Source organism: Chinchilla lanigera, unplaced genomic scaffold (genome assembly GCF_000276665.1).
Source record: "Chinchilla lanigera isolate Chin_1 unplaced genomic scaffold, ChiLan1.0 scaffold00014, whole genome shotgun sequence".
NCBI lineage: Eukaryota > Metazoa > Chordata > Mammalia > Rodentia > Chinchillidae > Chinchilla > Chinchilla lanigera.
Window position 1 is genome coordinate 32,710,105 of NW_004955415.1, and position 20,741 is coordinate 32,730,845.

The 20,741-nt window shown below is 60.7% G+C and overlaps 1 protein-coding gene across 2 annotated transcripts in view; it reads right to left on the minus strand.

Moving 5' to 3' along the window:
- Positions 1-30: 30 nt before the first annotated feature.
- Positions 31-20,741, minus strand: part of Rfx1 (regulatory factor X, 1 (influences HLA class II expression)) — a 27,784-nt gene continuing 7,073 nt past the window's right edge. Inside the window, exons 1-21 of one of the 2 annotated variants that reach the window (XM_013512197.1) lie at positions 20,534-20,735; positions 14,254-14,363; positions 14,023-14,103; positions 13,373-13,480; positions 12,565-12,681; positions 11,551-11,646; positions 10,957-11,199; positions 10,417-10,511; positions 7,680-8,052; positions 5,919-6,100; positions 5,109-5,228; positions 4,906-5,021; positions 4,129-4,247; positions 3,916-4,025; positions 3,486-3,637; positions 3,320-3,417; positions 2,085-2,234; positions 1,785-1,993; positions 1,302-1,455; positions 1,182-1,227; positions 36-1,073 (exon numbers count right to left, since the gene is read on the minus strand). In XM_013512197.1, coding sequence (XP_013367651.1) covers positions 904-1,073; positions 1,182-1,227; positions 1,302-1,455; positions 1,785-1,993; positions 2,085-2,234; positions 3,320-3,417; positions 3,486-3,637; positions 3,916-4,025; positions 4,129-4,247; positions 4,906-5,021; positions 5,109-5,228; positions 5,919-6,100; positions 7,680-8,052; positions 10,417-10,511; positions 10,957-11,199; positions 11,551-11,646; positions 12,565-12,681; positions 13,373-13,480; positions 14,023-14,103; positions 14,254-14,355 — 2,841 coding nt within the window. In that variant the 5' untranslated portion in view covers positions 14,356-14,363; positions 20,534-20,735 and the 3' untranslated portion in view covers positions 36-903. Of the gene's footprint in view, positions 1,074-1,181; positions 1,228-1,301; positions 1,456-1,784; positions 1,994-2,084; positions 2,235-3,319; positions 3,418-3,485; positions 3,638-3,915; positions 4,026-4,128; positions 4,248-4,905; positions 5,022-5,108; positions 5,229-5,918; positions 6,101-7,679; positions 8,053-10,416; positions 10,512-10,956; positions 11,200-11,550; positions 11,647-12,564; positions 12,682-13,372; positions 13,481-14,022; positions 14,104-14,253; positions 14,364-20,533 lie in introns of both variants that reach the window. The other variant, XM_005381077.2, reaches the window with a different exon arrangement.

Consider the following 20,741-nt stretch of genomic DNA (forward strand, 5'->3'; position numbering starts at 1 on the left):
GCCTGCACCAAGTTCGGCGAGGCAGCAGTAGACAATTATCACAGCGGAATTTATTGTTTTAAGAAAGACTACAAAAAGGTAGAAAACAGCTCAGCACACTAAACTACCACGCGTGGACACTTTCACCGCTGGGAGAGGGAGGCCCTGTGGGCATTGGGGGAGTGGGCAGGGCCACCCCAAAAGCTGTAACACGCGGAGCACACAAAATAGTGATTTTATACAATAGGTTAGATTTTCCTATTTTTTTGTTTTTTTTTTTTTTCTTTTGCCATAAACATCTATCTCACAGGTTGAAAACACTGAGAAAACTGGAACAGATAAGGCCATGATGGTTGGAAAAAAACCCAACAAGTTACCGACTCCGCTGAGGCGGCTCACAAATCGCACAATAGTCAGGGTCCACGGACGGGAGCGCAGGTCTCTGGGCCAGGCATCCCCAGCTCCTCTAAGCGGAGCCGGGCGCCTCCGCCCCACAGCCTCGCTTCTTTGGATGGGGAGGCCGAGGCCGGCCGCCCTCTCTCAGGTTGTGGGGCGAGGAGGGGGTGGGGGCCCAGCTCTGGAGAAGACACTACGCCCACAACTTTAATTGCACTTATACCAAGGGGAAGAAGCAGTGGGGGCTGGGGAGGGGTCCCGGGCTGCGACCCTGCGCTGCCCGCTGGGGTCGGGTGCCAGGGCAGCTGTGCAAAGCCGGCGAGCAGAATAAGTTAACGTTCTGCAGGGAGGGCCCGCCTGCTGCCCGGGGGGCTGGCGGGGCAGGCTAGGGTGCTGCGACCTGGTGGCAGGCCGGCGGGCTGCCTGGGCACCGGGGTTCCTTAAGGCACGTGGATCGAGTCAGTCTGCAGTAGCGGCGCCCCCGGCCCCGTGATTGTGCCGCCCGGTGGCACGGGCACCCGCAGCAGTTTAGCTGGACGGCAGCGCCTGCACGAAGAGGCCGCGTGCGTCCGTGCGCGCCAGCTTGGCCGGCGGCTCCAACGCCTCCGGGCCCAGCGCAGGTGACTCGCCCCCGGTCGCCAGAGAGATGTCTTGCGGCAGCTCGTCCTCGCTCTCCTCCTCCTCCTCCTCCTCTTCGTCTGGGGCACACGGATCAGGCCGCTCAGCGCTCAGCGCGGGGCCGGCGCCCACACCCCAGCCCGACCACCACCCTGTGACCCGGCCCTCCGGGAACCCACCTCACCTACCTTTGTCCGCGTCTAGGGGATTCAGCGAGGTGGCCAGGTTGGCGAACTGCGGGGACGAGAGCGCAGGTGAGGCCCAGCCGCCGGCAGCGCCGCGCCCCCCGCGCCCGTGCCCCCGCGCACCTCGCCCATGACAGCGATCGGGGTCTCGCCCTTGGCCTGCGCCACGCGGTGCTCGATCAGGTAGTACATATACTCGTCATACAGCAGCCGGATGAGGTGGAAGGAGCCGAAGCTGGCGGCACTGCGCAGGGTCAGGTCCCGGATCACCATGGAGCTGCAGCGGAAGGACAGCCATCAGCCCAGCCAGGGAGCAGCGCTGATTTCCCTGGGAGACGGTCCCAGACCGCGGAGGGCCAGAGTCTCCCGGGGCGCGGCCTCCCAGAGCACCTCCCATCTACAGCGAGCAAGAGCCTCCCCATCCCCTGTCGTGGGGAGGCGGGGCCTCCCTTGGCCCCACCCACTACCGGGAGGAGCCATTCCGGCACTGGTCCACGCCCCTGCCGTGGAGGCCGACCTTGCCTGGCCCCGCCCACTCCACGGAGGTGCCCCCCGGGCACCGCCTCGCGCCCTCCCCTGGTCCCGCCCCTCCCGCCAGGCGCGCACCTGTAGAAGGACCACTTGAGGAGGAAGAGTTTGGCAGCCTTGGGGAAGCCGGAGCTGCCCTGGTAGGGCTTGAGCACCTGGCTGACGACGCCGTCCAGCCAGGCCGCCCACTGCTCCAGCGAGTTCTGCTGCTGCAGCGTCACCTTGAAGTCCTGCTCCAGGCGCTGCACCACACGGTCCTCGCAGCGGCACACCCACGAGGCCTGCTCCTGGGGACGGCGGGCGGGGTCCTGGCTCAGGCGCAGGCGCAGGCTCCGGCTCCGCCCCACCCATCTGCCCCGGCGCCACGCCCCCGCTCACCTGCACGTTGGCGAAGTCCACGCGGTTGAGGTCGCTGAGCATCTGGTTGATCTGCGCTGTGTTCTGCAGCACGGCGCGCGCAGCCTGCGCCAGGTGGTTGAGTGACGTGTAGCGCCGCAGGGTCTGCGCAAAGGCGCCCGCTGCTGCCACCTGCACGGGACCGAGGCTGTGGGGTGGAATCACCCACCCAGGCCCGGCCTCGCCCACTGCAACCCCCTCAAAGCCTCCAGGTCCCTTTCCTTAAAACCGGAAGGTTGTGCCTTGCTGCACTGCTTGGGAGGCCAAGGGGTTGGGTTTGTCAGATGCTGGGTGTACATTTAACGGGTGTGTCAAAACGATTTACTACGCACTGACCGGCACTACTGCTGTTTCTGTGGAGCCAGGGACGGAACTCAGAGCCACGAGCATGCTAGCCAGGGGCTCTACCACTGATCATACCCTGCCCACAATTTTCTGATCATTGGGATTGAACGTAGGGACTCTGGGCTGAACTACATTCCCCGCTTTTATTTCCCATTTTATTTCACTATTTTTTAAAGACAGGGTCTCCCTAAGGAGGTACATTGCCCAGGCTGGGCTGGAACTTGGTTCCTTCTGCCTCAGCTTCCCAGAGTACTGGGATGACAGGTGTGTGCCACCACACCTGCCTGGCACTATTACTACTTTTAATGAAAGAACAACATAAGGAGGGCACTTCTTTGATGAACTTCTCTATTGCTTCCATGACTGCACCCCTCAGTGTAAGATGCAAGAGGGCAGGGATTTTGTTCCTCTGGTTTGTTACTGTCCTCCCAGCACTGACAGCCACACTGAGCACTCAGTAGGTGCTCAATAAACATGTATTGAATGAACAAATGAATCTGCTAGTCTAGTTAGTCCTTCTCTACCAACTTCTCTCCTTCACCCACCTGCCCTGTGTCCTGCGCAACTAGGGGTGACTCTTAAGATACCCATTTTGGGCTAGGGGCTTGGGGGCGCAACCCAGGGGTAGTGTTTGCCTAGCATACACAAGGTCCTGGAATCATTATAAATGTCACCTTGTTCACAAGTTTTATCTATTGCTGAGTACCTACAGAGGCAATGCAGGGTGGCATAGGGTTGCATTTCAGAAATGGGTACCAAGGAATCTGCTCTGCAAGACAGCATCAGAGCCCTCTCTGTGGCGCTGCAGCCCTGCCCCCCAGGCACATGCCTGTCACCCAGGACACTTGGGAGGTGCCGCCCTCTCGCCTCACCTTCACTCGCACCATCTCCTCGGGGATGTTCATCATGGCGTGGGTGAGCCAGCTCTCCAGGCTCTTGGCGAAGTTCCGGATCGCTTGGGTCAAGGCACCTGCGGGCGGCAGGGGCGGTCAGGGCGGGTGGTGGTACATGGGGGCGGAGGGGTGGCCGAGCACTCACTGGGGATGGGCCGAAGCACGTCAGGGATGAGGATCTCCACCAGGCCCTGGTATAACACGTTGTCACAGTGCTTGGTCCACTGGAGCACGGGCTCAAACTTGGAAAGGAGCACCAGGCTGGCCTTGGGCAGCCGCTTCTCGGCCTCGTCGTGCCTGGGAGCACGTCCCAAACCCCACAGTCACACGGGGGCTCCAAGGTCCTGCACCCGGGGTCAGAAGGGCACAGCCACCCACACATGCTGCCACCCAGGAGTCAGGCTGCTGTCCCCACCTCCCATGGGCCCGAGGCCGCAGGGCTCAGGCGGGGGCCTGCACCACCCCTCTACGGCGGGCTCAGCGCTCTCAGCATCAGTGGATACACAGGCACACTCAAGCGCAAGGGCACGTGGCCCCATGGACAGCCAGGGCGGGCAGGCACCCTGTGCACTCACACGGCCAGCGGCGGCGCCTCACTGGGCTGGCTGTGGTTGTACCTCCAGAAGGTCTTCCACAGCGTCTCCACCAGTGTGAACTGCAGGTTCACCATGACATCCACGATGGCCTAGAGGGGAGGCCATGCGCTCAGGGCCAAGGGGCAGCCGCCAGGGCTCCCCCAGCAGGGCCAAGTCCTGCTGCCCACTCCCCGGGACACCTGCCCATCCTACCTCACAGTGTTCCCGGTATAGGACCTGGAAAGCCTTGAGGTCCCCGGGTCCAACTCCCTCAGGTAGCACTTTGCCCTGGAGGTCGAGCTCCATGAAGTCAGGGAGGCTCCGGGAAGCATCTGGGGGTCAAGGGCACCGTGACCTGCTTGATGAACCTTCTCCCTCTGGGATCCCACCCAGCAGAAGTCTACCATGTGTGGAGGGGATGACGAGGCCCAGGGAGGACCCATGACCCCCGGCATACAGGATACCAGCCTAACCGGGCGTGCTTGTGCACGCCTGTAATCCCAGCACTCGGGAGGCTGAGGCAGCAGGATCATTGAGAGTTCAAGACCAGCTTGGGCTACAAAGTTAGCTCAAGGCCAGCCCGAACTGCATAGCGAGACCCTGTCTCAAAAAGACCAAAAAAAAAAAAAACAAAAAAACCCTCCAAAAAAATACCAGCCTGGCTCACCTGCTACATTAGGGCCCTGGACCAGCCCTGGGGAAGTGGGGCAGTCGGTACAGGCACCTTTGCCCCCAAGGCCTAGGAGCCTCAGGGACACTGTGCACCTTGAGGTGGGCCTAGCCCTGGAGTCTCCCCACACGCTGGGTTCTACTCCAGTGTCTCCTCCCATCCCTCCCTCAGGGCCCCAGGCACCTATGGGCCACAGGCAGGTGAGCTCCAGGAGGCAGAAATGCCCTTTCCTTGGACAGTGCTCTCCTGTCCAGCTCCCTCAGATACTTCCCGCCTCTCCTGAGAGCTGTCCCAGCACGGCACCGCCAGCTGGCACTCACCCAGGAACTGCTGGTACTGTTGCACCTGCGCACTGATGTCTGACAGCCCCGCGGGCTGCTGCTGCCCCACAGCCACGCCGTTGGTCATGCCCTCCATCTTCTGGATGGGTTTGAGCCTGCAGGGGCAGGAGCAGGGGCAGCTAGCACCAGACCAGGGGCGGGGGGCACATGGCTGAGGACACACCGCTCCCCGCCGCCCCTACCTCTGCTTCTGGGAGAAGGGCTGGCCGCGCATAGCCATGTGCTGCTGGTCCTCCATGAGCCGCAGCAGGGGTGAGCTGGCCTTAATTCGCAGGCCATAGTAGTGGTACTTGGAGTTGCCCCTGGGGGAGGGGGAGGTGGGGGTGAGGGCCAGGCGGGGTCCTGTGGCCTCGCTCTGCACCCCTTCCCTGGGAGGGAGCTGAAGGAGAAGCCAGGGGCTGCTTCAGTGTCCACCCCCAATTCTACAGTGCAGCAGGCACCTGGCTAATATTTCCATGGGAACCAACCTGCCTAACACACACCCCCACCCCCCAAGCCCCGGTGAAAGGATACTCCTAGTACCCCAGCGGGCAGATGAGGAAGCCAAGGCCCACACAGATCCAGGACGCTGCCCAAGACGAATGAATAAATGAATGAGCAAGGTGGTAATGCAGCTGGGAACCAGAACGGGGAGACTCACAGGGTGAGTGGGGGTGCTGGGAGTCACAGAGAATGAGCAAAGATGGACTCGTGGGCTAGGAACCCACTGACCCACAGGCCCTGATTAAGCACCGACTGCGCAGCCCTGATAGCACGAGGGTGGCTCCAGACAGAGCAGAAGACAAGCAGCATGAAAGGTGAGGCGCAGGTGCTGGATGCTGGGGAGAGAGACTAACAGGGAAGGAGGGCGGCGTGGCGGGGACTGAGGAGCTGCGGAAGGAGCACAGGCAGAAGGAATAATCTGTGCAAACAGCAGGGGGCGCATCACAGGACCGAAGCCCTGGACAGCTGGGCGCTGGGGCGCGCCTGAAGAACAAGGGTGTGGGCCCCACCTGGTGCCAAGGCGGCGCGTGCGCAGACCCATGAAGACGGAGCGGATGAGCTTGCCGAAGGAGGCAGCGTTAACAGGCTCCAGCTTCTGCTCCTGGCAGTGCAGCAGGTAGTGGCAGTAGAGGGTGCTTCGTGGCAGGCTCACGCCCTCGGCCGTCTCATAGTTGTCCAGGAGCCACTGGACCTGGGAGACGGGGCAGGGGGCAGCAAAGCGCCACCAACATTGTAGCCACTTCCCATCGGGACCCCGATGGCCACTCCACAGGACACACGTCACATCCCATCCTCCCTGGCAAAAGCACCCACCATGCCCTCCTATATGGTGCACAATTTTCTAGAGCTGCCCTGGACAATATACAGCTATTTAAATACAAATTTACACCCAGATGTGGTGGTGCATACTGTAATCCGGGCACTCTGGGAGGGCGAGGCAGGAGGACTGGAAGTTTGAGCCCAGCCTGGGCTAGGGATGTAGTACAGTGTAAAGGATCTGATTTCCATATCCAGTACCAAAAAGAAAATTATGTTAATTTATGCAGAGTGGAAAAAAATTTCCAACATCAAGGGTATGACCCCATCTGTAGAAGTTTTTTTTGGAGACAGGGTTTTGTTATGTAGTTCAGGCTGGCTTTGAACTCACTATGTAGCCCAGGCTGGCCTTAAACTCTTGAGACACTCCTGCCTCAGCCTCCCCAGTGCTAGGATTTCAGGCATGCATCGCCACACCCAGTTATAGAATGTTCTTCAAATGACAATACCATAGAGATGGGAAGCAAGAGGGAGAGGGGTAAGTTTTTTTTTTCCAGTGCTAGGGCAAGAACCCAGGTCTCACATATGCCAGGCAAGTGCTCACCACCCAACAGTGCCCCAGCCTCAGATAGACCTGTATCCTGACAGTGACAATGGTCTCCCAAGATCCACCACCCAATGGACACAGAAGTCACATGCAGGTGGGACCAGCGTCAGTCTCCTGGCCTGCCTGAGGTGCTATAGGTGTGGAAAGGGTGACCAGGCAGGAGGCCCGGATGAAGGGCCTCCAGGCATATCAGTGCCTTTTTTGCTGCTTCTTGTGAATCTATAATTATTTCCAAATAAATAGTTCTTTAAAAAAACAAAACACCCCAGTTACTCAGTGGCCTCAGCCATATCCCAAGAGCTCAAGAGCACCTGTGTCCCTTATTGGAGAATGCTCTGTCACCTAGCTCAAGCACCATGCTTCTGAGCAGGTGAGAACCCTGCAACAGCATGAAATCAGCTAGGTGGGTAATGACTGGTATTTTATAAAGTTGACCAGGAAAAAAAAAGAAGAAAGGCAGAAGCCAGGCCTATCACAGCGTCAGGGTGACATCCAGAACTTCTGACCCGCTCCTGGGGCACACGCTTGGCCGTGGCCCGGGAGGGGCTGGAACCCAGGGCCGGGGGTGATTCCCCCGGCGGTCCTGGCCAGAAAGAGGCTGCAGTGCCTCCCCTCCTCACCATCCCTCCTCTCCCGTAGCTACCAGCAGAATGAATGACATATCTTGGGCACTGCTGCAAAAGCTTCACAAAAACCAGCAGGTGCCTGGAGAGGCTGGGCCACCTGCACGAGGCCACGGAGTGAGGGTTTCATCCCGTCAGCCTGTGAGTGTTGAATGCCAGTTTCATGGGCTCTTGCTGGTGGTGGCCGGTGACCACTGCCAGGAACCAGCTGCTGGTCCCCACGACCCACCACCCGCCCGCCCGCCCGCCTTCCTGCCTGCTCTGGAGCCTGGCTGGGCACTTACGGTGGCTGGTGAGGCACGGGTGGTGTGGGAGTAAGACTGGCTGGTGCTGCCCAGCATGTAGCCGCCTTGGATCACGTAGGTGCCCGCTCCACCGCTGCTGCCACTGCCGTTCCCACTGCCACCGCCATTGCCAGTGGCTCCTCCACCGCTGCCACTGCCTCCGGCACCACTGCTGGCCCCGCCAGCACTGCTGGTGGAGCTGGCGACGACTGGGCTGCCAGACGCATACATGGGGACAGAGCCGCTGCTGGCCACCGTCTGTGAAGTGGCGGGTGTGCTAACCTGGGCAGCCGTGCCCGTGGCCTCATAGTAGCTGGTGCCCGCTGTCTGCGTGTACAGTGGCGTCTCGGAGTACGGGTAGGTGCTAGAGCGGCTAGGGAGGAGTAGAGGCGGTGGGGCGACAGTCAGAGCGGTAAGAACTGAGTGACCCAGGTGTGAGGCTGTCAGGAGTCCTGCGGGGAGGGGACGGTCCGGGCAACGCAGCAGCCCCTGGGGCAGCTCCTACTTACCTACAACAGCTCTGGTACCTGCCTAGGTGCTTGATGGGAAACTTCTCTTTCTTTCCTTTTTTTTTTTTTTTTTTTTTGAGACGGGGTCTCACTACGTAGCCCAAGGCTTGAATTCACTATGCAGCCTAAACTGGCCTCAAATTCACAGTGATCCTTCTGCCTCAGCCTCCCGAGTACTAGGATGACCGGGGTGTGGCTCTGCATCTGGATTCATGAGCAACTTCTCATGGAATAATCTGTACAACAGGGTGCAACCCTGTGGCACAGGAATTACCTTTCCCTTTCACAAGTAAGAAGACCAAGATAGAAGGGTTGGGTAACTTGCAATAGGCCACACTTCCCTCCATCAAAAACCAACCAAGAAAGATATTTACAACCCTGGGCTTGATCCCTAGCACCACAAAACAAAAACAGAAACAGAATCCTGCTGGCCTGCATACTTGCAATTCTAGCTACTCCAGAGGCTAAGGCAGGAAGACTGCAAACTTGAGGACAGCCTGGGCAATGAGTGAGATTCTGCCTCAAAATAAAAGGGCTGGGGATGCAACTCAGTGGTAGAGTGCTTGCCTAGCATGTGTGAGGCCCCGGGTTCCATCGCTAGCAATGTGCTGACGGGGCAGGGGTGATGGGGTGCTGGTGGGTGCATGGGTGCACGCACAAGCCTACTGTGTGCTGAGCATTGTCCAGGAAGATCCCCTGGAGCAGATCCCTGAAGAGATGGGGAGGGGAGGGAAGGACTTGAAGGGAACCTGGTGGGACACCCGCAGGCGTGGTTACCGTGGTCCACTCACTGGACACAGGGTTTGGCTGGGGATCACTAAGGCATCCACCAACCACACAGAGTGACACCCAGAGCACGTGACCTGAGTAGGTGAGCTGAGGACGCACCCTCTTCCCCCACGGCCGGTGCCAGAGCCAGCTCACCCTCCACAGGGCCCAGCATGCAACTCCTGTCTCAAAACTGGAGCCTCAAGCCTGGGGTGTGGCTCCTCAGTGAGCGCCTGCCCAGCAAGTGAAGGCAGCACACGGTGTTCAGCGCCACAGAAAAGATAAAATAGAAGAGCTGCTTCAGTAGGTTATTTGCTAAGTGAACAAATGAAAATGTCTCTGGATGTAGCCTACACGAAGCAGGAATGGAGGCCCAAGGGCAGTGGTTTCGGTCAGGGTGGGGACCCAAACTGGCCAAGGGCCGGTAACCCTGTAACAGTCCACCAGGAGCAACAGAAAATACAGCTGACTGCAACAGGGGCCCCAAAGAACCTCAGGTAGTGAAGAACTGGCCGGCTGTGACGACCTAACTGTGTGCCTCCCGTGGGACAGGCAGAGAGGGCACTGGTGGGAGCTCCGAGGATGGCAGAAGGAGCCAGCCGGGCTCTGGTTCAGCTCTGCACCCCACAGAGGAGCCGTGGGGGAGCGAGCCCTCCTCAGAAATGAGTCAGTGACAATTCAGATGCCAGGGCCACCCTCTGGGTCACTCAGAGCATCATGACCCAAAGACAGGCCTACTCCCCGAGCTAATCCAACCCCAGTACTGCGCCCACAAGCACAGGCGGCAGGGATGAAAGAAAGAATTACACACACGAAGACAACCAAGCGAACATTCTAGAAACTACAACAGTAGCAACCACTCTCCTGGAATCCCTTCTGGGAGGACAGACAGGGACAAGGGCACGAGGAAGAGCCACGGGTTTTGGGAGGACCACACTCTGGGATGCCCGTGCACAGGGCCAGGGCAGGGACCACCTGTGTGCCACACAGTGGTTAGAGAGAGTGACAGGGCTCATGCGGACAGACGGGAAATGCGTGAGATCCGAGGAGGAGAAATACAGGACAGAATGCACAGCCTCTATTTCTGAACAAAGAAAGGAGATAATTTCTATTTTCAGAGTGTTGCCGGGAGGAAACAAGTCACAGTGTCTAGTGGGGTCGGAGGTCAGGAGTGAAAGAGCCGCTTTCTACTGTTTAACATTTCCTATTGTGTGGAACTCTCATTTTATTTTGTAAAAATCTGAACATCTGTCGTCCTATCTATCTATATCCCTTCCCCAAAACCGCAGGCCCATGTGATTGCAAAGCCCTAAGCTATGCTGGGTGCCTTTCTTAGTTGTAAGTGTCCCCTCAGCCTTGGCCATTCCTTGGGGCTTCTGACTGCTCCATGGGTGTCATCTGAGGCACGAAAAGGGGGGCACCCCGTGGTGAGGGGACCAGGCCCCGCCTTCCCCACTTACATGGCACTGGCCGTGTAGCTGGCGTCGCCGCCCTCCACATACTGCACTTGGCTGGAGTACACGTGCGGCACGGGCACCTGCTGGAGCTGCTGCACCTGGGTAGGAGGAAGGGTGCTGGGGGTCAGGCCAGGTCCCCGGCTCTCCCTTCCGCTGGCAAGGTGCACTGCTGGGCCCTCTGACCACTGCCTCCTGGTTAGGCCAGGGGCCCTAAGCGAGGGCTGGGATCAACAACCGGTTTGGGAGTCAGGAAGAGCTATCAGGTCAGGATGTTGTGCTTCTGTGGGTCAGCAGGGTGGGCCTTGACTGGCAGTCAGAGCTGGAAGGGTGGACAGAGCCCAGGGGCGGGGCCTGGACACCTGGCACAGGTAGGGGTGGAGCCTGGAATGACGGACAGGGCCCAGGGGTGGGGCCGGAGCCTGCGATGATGGACGCTTGAGGGGGGCTGCACACCCCAACTCCACCCCCACCCGTCTGCAGGGGCAGAGCCTGAGGCCTGGACCCCGTGAGGGGTGCCCCCCCCGCCCTGTGTCCGCCACCTACTTTGAGGGCCGTGGCAGCTGTGGCGAACACTAGCACCTGGGGGACTCTCTGGATCCTGACCCTCTGGCCGGGGCTGGCCTGGGCCGGGAGCCCGGGCAGCGGCTCAAGCACCACCCTCTGCGGCGGCGGCAGGAGCAGGCGTGGGGGCAGCGTGCCCACCAGCTCCGCCGGTGGCCCGGCGTGGGGCTTGCCGCAGGGTGCTCGCTGATCTGCCTTCCTAGCGGGGCACTGCCTGCCTGAGCTCTGGAGGACAAACAAGAGATACTGGGGGGTCACCAGGCAGCCTTGGGTCCACCCTGATGGAGATCCCACCTGGTATCAGGCAGGAGGGAAGGAGGGGAAGACCTGACCCCCACCCCCAAGCCAGAATGCAGTGGGATTGGAGCCCAGGTCTCAGAAAAGCCTGGGCCCTGAGTTGCCAGGTGCTGAGAGGGGAGGAGCCATGTCAGAGCCAGCAGCCCCCAGCCAGAGGCTTAACTCCACCTGCCTCAGCCTCTGCGAATCCCCGGGGTGGGGTCTGTATTGCCTTCCTGCTGGCCAGGGGCCTGCACCCCTCAGCGCTAGCCTGCCTGTGGGGTTAGGGGAGGCACACACCTCTTGGGCCACGTGGACTGGCTGGAGCCCCTGCACCGTCAGCTGCTGCACTGGGCTGGCTTTGGGCGCCTGCGGGGTGGCCTGGACCACTGACCTCTGGAAAGGGAAGGAGCAAAAGGCAGGGTGGCGCTACAGTAACTATGGCAACAGTGTTGGGCAGTAAGCACCCATCCTCAGCTTCAGAACAGCTCTGCAGAAAAAAGCCTGCCCTCTTCTGTCCAGGGAGAGCAGCACCATGGGCCTTCAGGGTCCCTGCACCTACTTCCAAGTGCACAAGAACTAGAGCCAACGGCTGAGGGGGCAGGGTCTGTGCCCTCCAAGCCCTCCCCCACAGGCTTGGGAGGAGCGTGGAGAACCGGCAGGGGAAGCCATGGGTTATCTTGGGTGCCCATACGCCTAGGCTGACAGTCCTCATTGCGATGATCCAGTGGAGATGCTGGGCTCTCCTAAGGGCACAGTGGCCAGGACTCGGACTGGACCTCAACTGTGAGGTTCTTAGGGGCTCTGGCTCTGGGCGGACATCTGTGGATCCTCTGGGATGGGATTTTTGTTTTCCTTTTGGTAAGTGTCTATAGCTATGTTGCCCAGGCTGGCTCCAATAATCTTCCTGTCTCAGCCTCCCTAGTAACTGGGACTACAGGCACACACCACTGTGCCTGGCTCCATCTGCTTCTCTGAGGGGCCAGGAATCCGTCCAACTTGAGCAGTAATAACCAGAGGGAACCAGCCCTTTCCTCGTAACCTGCCCTGGGGAATGTGGCTGGGCGCTCTGAGCACAGGCTCCCACAGCTCTTGGGGTGCACTGTGTCCTGGCCTAGGGGTTTCCTCCCAGCATATGAGCCTGCAGCAGCCATGATGGGTTCTAGAGGTGGATCCAGGGCCTGGTCTGCATCCAGCTCTTCCCAGGGCCTTGGGTGGCAGGCGGGGACTGGACCCATCTGCTCCACTTGAACCAGCCAGAAGCCACCTGGCCCGGCCTCTCTGCCCCAGCCGCAGCCCACCCTGGCCAGGCACCTCTTGGGACACAGGGACACTCTGCTGGACGCCGTGGACTTGTAATGGCTGTGGCACTGTGCCTGCAGGGGTCCCAGCCGTCTTGCTTGCAGAGTTGTTAGCCTGCACCGGTGACCGCTACAAGGAAGGAGATATGAATCCAGGTCAGGGCTGGCTGGGAGCCCTATCCCCACCACCGAGGCCCGTAACAGGCCAAATGCCTATTTCTGGCAACATCCCAGTCTCCCCGCAGGCCCAGAGCTGGCTCGGGGGCCTCCCGCTGCCCCATCATCATAGGGCCGCAGCCTGAGATAAGGGGCCAGACTAGAGGCGAGGGCTGAGTGAGCCCCACTGAGCTCCTGTGCAGATGCCCAACCGTTATGGTGATGACAAGAGCAGTGTCTGAGGTGACACCCTGCTGGCTCCCACCAGGTGCGGCTCTGAGCCGCCGTGTTCCCTCGGTGGGGTTCATGCTGAGCTGGGGCAACTGACTCCACCCCCAGGGCCTGCCTCCCTCCAACACTCGCCACTGTCTGAGTCTGCCTGTGGCCCCGGGCTCCCAGGGAGGGACTCCACCCACTCTGTACCCAGGCCGCAGCTCCCTGAGCTGGAACCACCCTGGCCTGGGGAGGAGCCGCCCCCTTCTCTGGGACCATGGCTGTCAGCTGCTCGGCCTGGCGTGCATACAGAGCGGGTGGCCCAGTCACCCCCACCTCTCAGGCTGGGGCAGGGGACTCAGGGGTGAGCTGAGCAGGCAGCTCCCAGTGTGCTGTGGGGGAACAGGTGGACCCCATAGAGGGCAGGGAGGGTGTCCGGCGGCCCCACCTACCTCTGGGGGTGAGTGCACCTGCTGGGTTCCATGCACCGTCAAGGAGACCTGGCTGGCCTTGCCACCGGGGGCCGCACTCTGCACTACCAGACGCTGTGTGGGGAGAGCCTGGAGCCAGGCAGGAGAGGGGCACCATCATCCAGACGGCCAGGTGCCAGGCTGCATTCTCAAAGCTCACGCCTACCAGTCCCGGTGCAGCACAGTCACTAACCCACTTCACAGCGGGCAATGCCCGGGACAGGACAGCAGGAGCCCTTGTCTGAGTCCTGGAGCCAGGAAGCGGCAGAGCCAGGTTTTGCGCCTGGGGAGCCTCGAGGAGAGGAAGTCACTGGATGGGGTTGTGTCCTCAGTGCTGGCAAGGACACACTCAAGCCAGGCGCGACGGCACATGTCTTAACACAGCACTCTGGGAGCTGAGGCAGGAGGACTGCACGTCTGAGCCCAGCCTCGGGAGCTCAGTGACTTACTGAGACACGATCTCAAAGTAAAAACTAAATAAAAAATGTTTTAAAAAGGACTAGGTACATAGCTCAGTGCAAAGAAAGCCCCTGGTTCAACCCCTAGTACTGCCCCCTCTCCCAGAAAAGCCTCAGGGGCTTTGGTTCCCCAGCTCCCCGGGGTCTGGGTGTGGCCAGGAGGCAGGGCCTTACCTGCTGTGACACCTGGATGTTGGTGAGCTGGAGGGGGGACACGTGGCCTGGCTTGGCCTGCACGCTCTGGACCAGGAGCCGCTGAAGGGCGGAAGGCACAGCCCCTGAGCCAGGCAGTCTCCCTGTGCATCTTGATAAGCACAGGTGAGCAGGTGGCCCTGGCACACGGGCAGGAAGGAGGGGCCCCCTTGTGCCCGCCCTGCCTGCTGCCCAGGGAAGGCTGCGTCCTACCTGCTGGGTGCCCTGCACCTGCTGCACCACCTGGGTGGGGACGCCGGTCTGGCTGGCCGTGGCACCGGGGCTGGCCTCTGACACAGTCTCGCTGGCCCGCATGGCACCTTCTGTGGAGGAGCGGTCGCCAGGTCAGCTCTGCCAGCCACCTCTGTACCCGAGCCCCAGCCCACCTGGAATGTATGCTGGGGCTGAGGGTAACCTCAGACAGGCCTTGGCCTCTTAAACTGCCATCAGGGGTCCCCAGGGAAGGGGGCAGGATCCTTCACATCCGGAAGCTCATCCCAGGCCTCCTTGTCCTGAAGCTGTATGATCCCTTTAGCTAAGACAGGCCCTGCCACAGGGGCCTGGCAGGTAGGGAAGGGCCAGGTGCTGACCCTCCTTCCTGGGCATGACCCTGGCTGCCCCCAGCCAAAGCAGTGGTCACAGAAAGCTTGACGGCCGGCAGTAAGGTGCCCCTTTCCAGCTTCCTATCTTCAGCAGGCTGGGGCGGTGTTGGGGACCTGTGTCTTCCACAAGGGGCTTGCAGCTGGGCAGTGGGTACTCACGCTGGCAGGCAGCCAGGAAGAGGCAATCATAGAACATGGTGCCCTCCTGCCCACTCCCTTGCCCGCTATCTGTCCGTCCAGGGTGCCTGCTGGTTCTCCTTGCTTCCACCCACCTCTGCACGGGCGGCTTTATACTCGGAACCTTGGGGAGCTAATCCTCCAGCAAAGGCACAACTCCTGCGCGCCCTCCGGGATCAGCAGCCCTGAGGGCGGGCTGCAAGGGGCAGGAGGAGGCTGGTACCCAGAGATGCTATCAGGCAGGCTCGGGTCAGGTTTCATGCACATCTTGCTGAGTGATTAGCAGGGGTGGTAAGGGGGCAGGGAAGGACAGTGTCTCCAGAGGCACTGGCCAGGAGACCCTGGCCCTAGCCGGGACGCCCTCTGTCCTACCACCTCTTTGTGGCCCAGCCTGTGCTCCACAGTTCCAAGGCTGAGGGTGGGTGGGGCAGATGTGCCTGTCCGGGAGGCTGGGCTGGGCTGGGCTGCAGGTGGAGCTGAGGCTCCAGCTCCAGCTTCCTGGGGGAATTTGCCTGGGGGGATGGGAGGGGATTCTTGCCCACAACAAAACTGCGGATCAAGGTGGGGACTGCGGTGCTGACGTTGCTTCCAGCGTGCCAGGCACTGTGCTGCGCTCTCCTGGATAGCTCAGTGGATTATTTTTCCTGCCAGTTTTCAGATTAGGCAAGAGACTAGGGGGCGGAACTTGCTCAAGGTCACCCAGTTAGGAGCCGGTGTGGTCCTGCCTGCATTGAGACCCTAGGGCAGAGGGGTGCAGAACTCACACAAGGAAACCCCAAGTTCAGGGCACCCTGGGGTGGCTCAGCTTCCAAACTGGGTAGCTGGGCCCCAGCTGCATGGGGCACACAGGAGAGAGGCCTGGCCTGGCAGCAGGACAGCTTTGGGCAGGTGCCAGGACTTCAGGCCAAGCGCAGGGCAGAGAACGTGAGTGAGTAGGTGTGAGTGCGCCTGGGTTGAGGACGGGGAGGAGATGTCAGGGAAGTGGCCGCATGTGGGGATGGCACTGGGACAGTTCCAGGCCTGCTCGGCCAGCTGCTGCACACTAGTTCCAGGCAGCACAGACTCCTGGCTGGCTGGAGTCCTCCCTCACCCAGTCAGCCCTTGGGGAGAAACCCGAGACAGCCCGGAGTCACGTGAGCCCCAGCACACCTGGATGTCGCGGGGCGCAGGGCACTGGGCCTGGCCGAAGGCACGGTTTTGCCTGCGCGGCCCCTCCACACAGGACCCATCCTGGAGCGAGGCCCCAGCAGCGGGAGGCTGGGGGCCCTGCCGAGACGAGGCATCTGTCCCCATCTCCTGCTTCTGGTGGCCCTGGAGGCCGGCGTGAGGAACAGGTGAGCCTGCCCTTGGGACGCGGGGCTTCCTGTGTGTCCCTCGTCAGCTCTGGGTCACCTCTGCTGTTTCAGGGAGGGAAAGCAGAGGGGGCACCTGCTGGGTAGCACAGCATCTGCCTGTCTGCGGCCGCCATCCTGGGCACCTGCAGGAAGTGGGCACCGTTTCCTGTCTTTCACCTGGTGGCAGCCACCACATGTACACTGCTTCCTGCTTCCTGTCGAGATTTACTAACACTTCAGCTGGAGAGTGCTGGGATGGGGGCTGTTCTGGGCCCCTGACGCTCTGGCCTGGTCTGGGTCTCCTTGGACCTCAGTTTACCCATCTGCACACAGGGTGCTGACAGACATCCCAACTACCTGCTCCAAACACAATCCTTCTCTGGCTGCCAAGGGGAGCGGAGAGGTGCGGCAGCCATGTCCCTTTCCAGGTGGCTCTCTCGCCAGGGCAGGCACCAGGGCCACAGCAACCTCCGTTGCCTTAGGTCTTGGGCACAAGTCTGGTGGTCTTGGAGGATGGGGTTAGGGATCAGTATTGTTCCTGACCAGGAAAACTCCAAAGCCACCTTAGGGCAGAGCATACCAGGCCCAAGCTGGACAAGTGGCCCTGGGCTGCCGTCCACCTGCTTTCGCTGGGGTTGCACCCCTCAGCCAGGACTCCCAGGGCTTCTGGGCAGCTCCAACTGTCCCAGATGCTTCCCTGTCCTAACCACCTCACGGTGTCAGTTTCCCCTCCCAGGGGGATGCTGCGTGCAGCCCAGGTAGAAGGGTGCTAAGCTGGGAGAGCACCAGCCCTCTTTCCCTTCCTCAGGACAAACCCAGGAAGCAATGCCCAGTGACCCTTCCAGGGACTGATGCAGACTAGCAAGAAAATGAATTCCCAAGGGTAACCATGACTGTCGTCGAAGCCACTGCCTGGCCAGAGAAGCTGGCCTGGGAGTCACAGGGAGAGCTGGTTGGCTATGGCCTGCCCCGTTGGGTACAAAACCCCCGTAGCACGGCACATTGCCAAGGTGGCAGGGATGGAGGCCACCTTCCCACTGCTGGCCCACAGAGAGTAAGACCTGGCCTGGGTGTGCGGGACACTAACCGTGCTGTGGCCTTGACCTCTGAGCCCTGGGCGTCCCTGGGGATGCGGGGAAGGGCAGCAGGAGCCAAGGCAGAGAGATGGACTTGAGGTTCTTGGGGGCCAGGAGAAGGGTGTCCACCCCAGACCCTTCCTCTGGGGACCCCAAGCTCTAAGTCGTGAGAAACCTAGAGCCAAAGAGATCCCAGGGACTGCGCATCTATGACAGGGATGGGAGGTGCCCCCACAGGGGTGCTCTGGGCCAGTCCCACTGTCACCGGCCGCTCCACAGAGGCTTCGCAGACAGAGCTCTGCCCCTCAGGCGACAGGGACAGGCATCACCATCATCCCTTGAGTGGTGACGAGCGTCAAGAAAAGTAAGGCAATGGGCCAGGGATTTAGCTCAGTGGTACAGTGCCTGCCTGGCAAGTGTGAGGTCCTGAGTTCGATTCCCTGTACCCAAAAACAAAGAAAGAAAAAAAAAAAAAGAACAGAACAGTAAGGCAAGCAAGGCACTGTGGTGCACACCTGTCATCCCACCACTCGGGGAGGCAGAAGCAGGAGGATCACAAATTTGAGCCCAGCCTGGGCAACTTAGTCATGAAGTGAGATTCTGTCTCAAAATGAAAAATAAAAAGGGGCTTGGGGTGGAGCTTAGTGTGAAGGCCTCAAGGTGAACACCCCGTGCTACCAAGAAAAAACGGCAAAGGAAGAAGGCAGCGAGCAGTGTGAGCAGTGAGTGGGTGAGGGGTGGGTGTGCCAGGCAGGTGGCCTCTGAGCAGGGCAGGGATGAGTGCCAGGAGGCAGAGGCTGGGCAGGGAGCCCCAGGCACTGGGCACAGCAAGGCCAAGATGGTGGGGGGAGGCTCAGGGCCTGGCAATTTGCAGAGCTGTGGGAAACCCGAGGCCGAGCAGGGTGAGGCCCAGCGTTTGTGAGTAGGGGTGCAGGCCACAGAGAGCTTGTTTTTCCTCCCTTGGTGGTACCTGGGCTGGAACCCAAAAGCTCCACTACTGCCAGCCTTTTTACTTCCGTGAGACTGGGTCTCACTCTGTAGCCCAGGCTGCCCAGAAACGCCACCCTCCTGTCTCAGCCTCCTGAAAAGCAGGCATGCGACACTATACTCCACTTATGGGGACCTTTTAAAGCCCTTGCTTTATGCAGGGTGAGGCAAGGGACTGGCTCTCTCACAGTGGAGAGGGCAGAGGTTCTAAGGAGCACTGGCCCCAGCGTCCTGGGGCTGAGAGGGCCCTGAGAAGACCACACCGGCCTGTGTGGACAGGCAGCTCCGAGGCTTGGAGGGGCATGGGGTAGACAGCCGGGTCCAAGGGGCAGGGGGAAGACGGGGTCAAGGATGCCTCTGGGCCTTCAAGGAGAGGGAATCGCAAAGGAGGGAAGACATGGGGAGGGGGGTTCAGGATTCCTCGGGCCGTCCTTCAGTCAAGAGTAGCTGGACACAGGGCCCTGGGGTTCAGGTGGAGACAGCAAGAAGGCCACTGGCTACGACACTGCATGAAGCCACCACCAGGGAGCTCCTGGAAGGAGAGGGGCTGCAGGAGAGCGTGAGACGAGGCCTCTGCTGCTACAGAGGTCTGGGAGCAGCGGGGAGAGGACAGAGAGAGGCAGCAAGGAGGCGGATGGAGCCTGGGCAGCTGCCAGGACAGCATCTTGGGGGAAGGAGACGAAGGCAGGCGCTGGCCCGAGGCCCTGTGGCCGCAAGTCTGACAAGGTAGGCTAAGAGTGGCCCCTGGGAGTTGAGGGGAAGAAAGGCAAAGGTGGCCAAGGACAGAGCTTAGGATGAGGACCCAGAGCCTGTGTCTGATGGAAGAAGGAAGCAAAGAAGCAGGTAAGAGTTCTGGGTTAAACAGGGGTCTTTTCTTTTGGTGGTGCTTGGCATCAAATTCCAGCTACATCCCCTGCCCAGTTTTATCTTTTACTCTGAGACAGGGTCTTGCTTGGCCGGACCGGCCTTGCACTTGGGATCTTCCTGCTTCAGCCACCCTGGTGGTTGTTTTAGTCTTTACTGTCTGGAGGGAAAGAATTGTGGGAAAGGGACAGAGAGATGCAGCAGGGACCAGGATGAGTCCTGGCAGAGTGGGCAGACTGGCAGGTCAGCTGGGTCATCTGTGGCAACTTTTTTTTTTGATACCAGGAATCGAACTCAGGACCTTGCACTTGCCAAGCAGGCACTGTGCTGCTGAGCTATCTCCCTGGCCCAGTCTGTGGGAACTTTGTCCCGCGCAGGTCAGCAGCAGGCTTAGGCCAGGGGTGAGACACAGGTGAGGGGTGTGGGGAGCCATTGGAGATTTGTGCCCGCTGACCCTGTCCCCAACCCTGGCCTGACCTCACTGGGCCAGGCCATGTCCACGAAGGTGAGGAGCACTGTGCCTGGCTCTCATGCCAGCCCATGATCAGAGCCGCTGCGCTGGGCCCCTGGGTGTCCCGATCCCCGGTTGTACCCAGGGACCCTGGGCCTTCCATGTGGACACGGGCAGAAGCCCAGAGGCCATGCCCAGGGCCTCGGCCACCTCGGCTCTGGGCCCTGGGGCTGCACTAACTACTGCATATTTGATGCTGCATGGTCCTATGGTCCCCAACCCTGCCTAGCCCGCCCTGCCGCAGCCTGCCAGCACACTCCTGAGCAGATCTGGCCACCTCGCCTGCCCGCGGCTGGGGACAGCAGTGACCAGCTCTGAAGCCAGCTCCAGCGTCACAGTGCTGTCTCAACAGCACTAAGGTGCCCGGCCCTGGCTCGGAGCCCCATCCCTGCCACATCCTCCAGAGGAGCTCGGCACAGGGGACGCGCTGAGGGCCGCAGCACCCTGGGGGCACCATGACCCACCTTCTTGGCCATTTCCAGAGGGAGGCAGGGGCGGCCCTCACCCGGCCAGCTGTCACAGAGGACAGGGCTGCGTCCATGGGAGGAGACACATTGGGGGCCCCAGCCAATGTGGACCGACCCAGCTAGGAGCACACACATCCCTGAGAAAGCCCTGATGACCCCTTATAGATGGGACTTATAGATGGAAGAATCAAAGCAGAGAGGCCAAGGGCCTGTGAAGCAGCCTGTCTGCCCCGGCTGTTTGCAAACTAAATTCCACCACCCTGTCCTCTCTCCTGGTGACAGCGACAAGAACGGGGCTAACAAGCTTGTGGGGCACTCAGGCCTCCCTGCATGGCCTAACTGTGCTTTCTCCAGAGAGGCCCCCAAATTACCAGCAAGAGCCTGGTGGGGCAGGGGTCACCCAGGATCCTGGCTCCCAGAAACTCCTGTCTGAGCTGTCCCCAAGCCTGCACGGTGAGTGCACGTGGACACTTACCCGAGACGGTGACCACAATGTACTGCTGTGGCGCGGGGGCTGGGGTGGGTGCGCCAGCCGGCTGCGATGGCGCAGGGGTGGTCGGGAGCTCGGTCACATACTGCTTCTGGGTGCCTGGAGGCTGCGTCTGGGGCTGGGGGCTCTGCAGCTCTGCGACATACTGAGGCTGAGGGGTGGCGGCGGCAGCGGGCGGCTGGGGGGGCTGGGG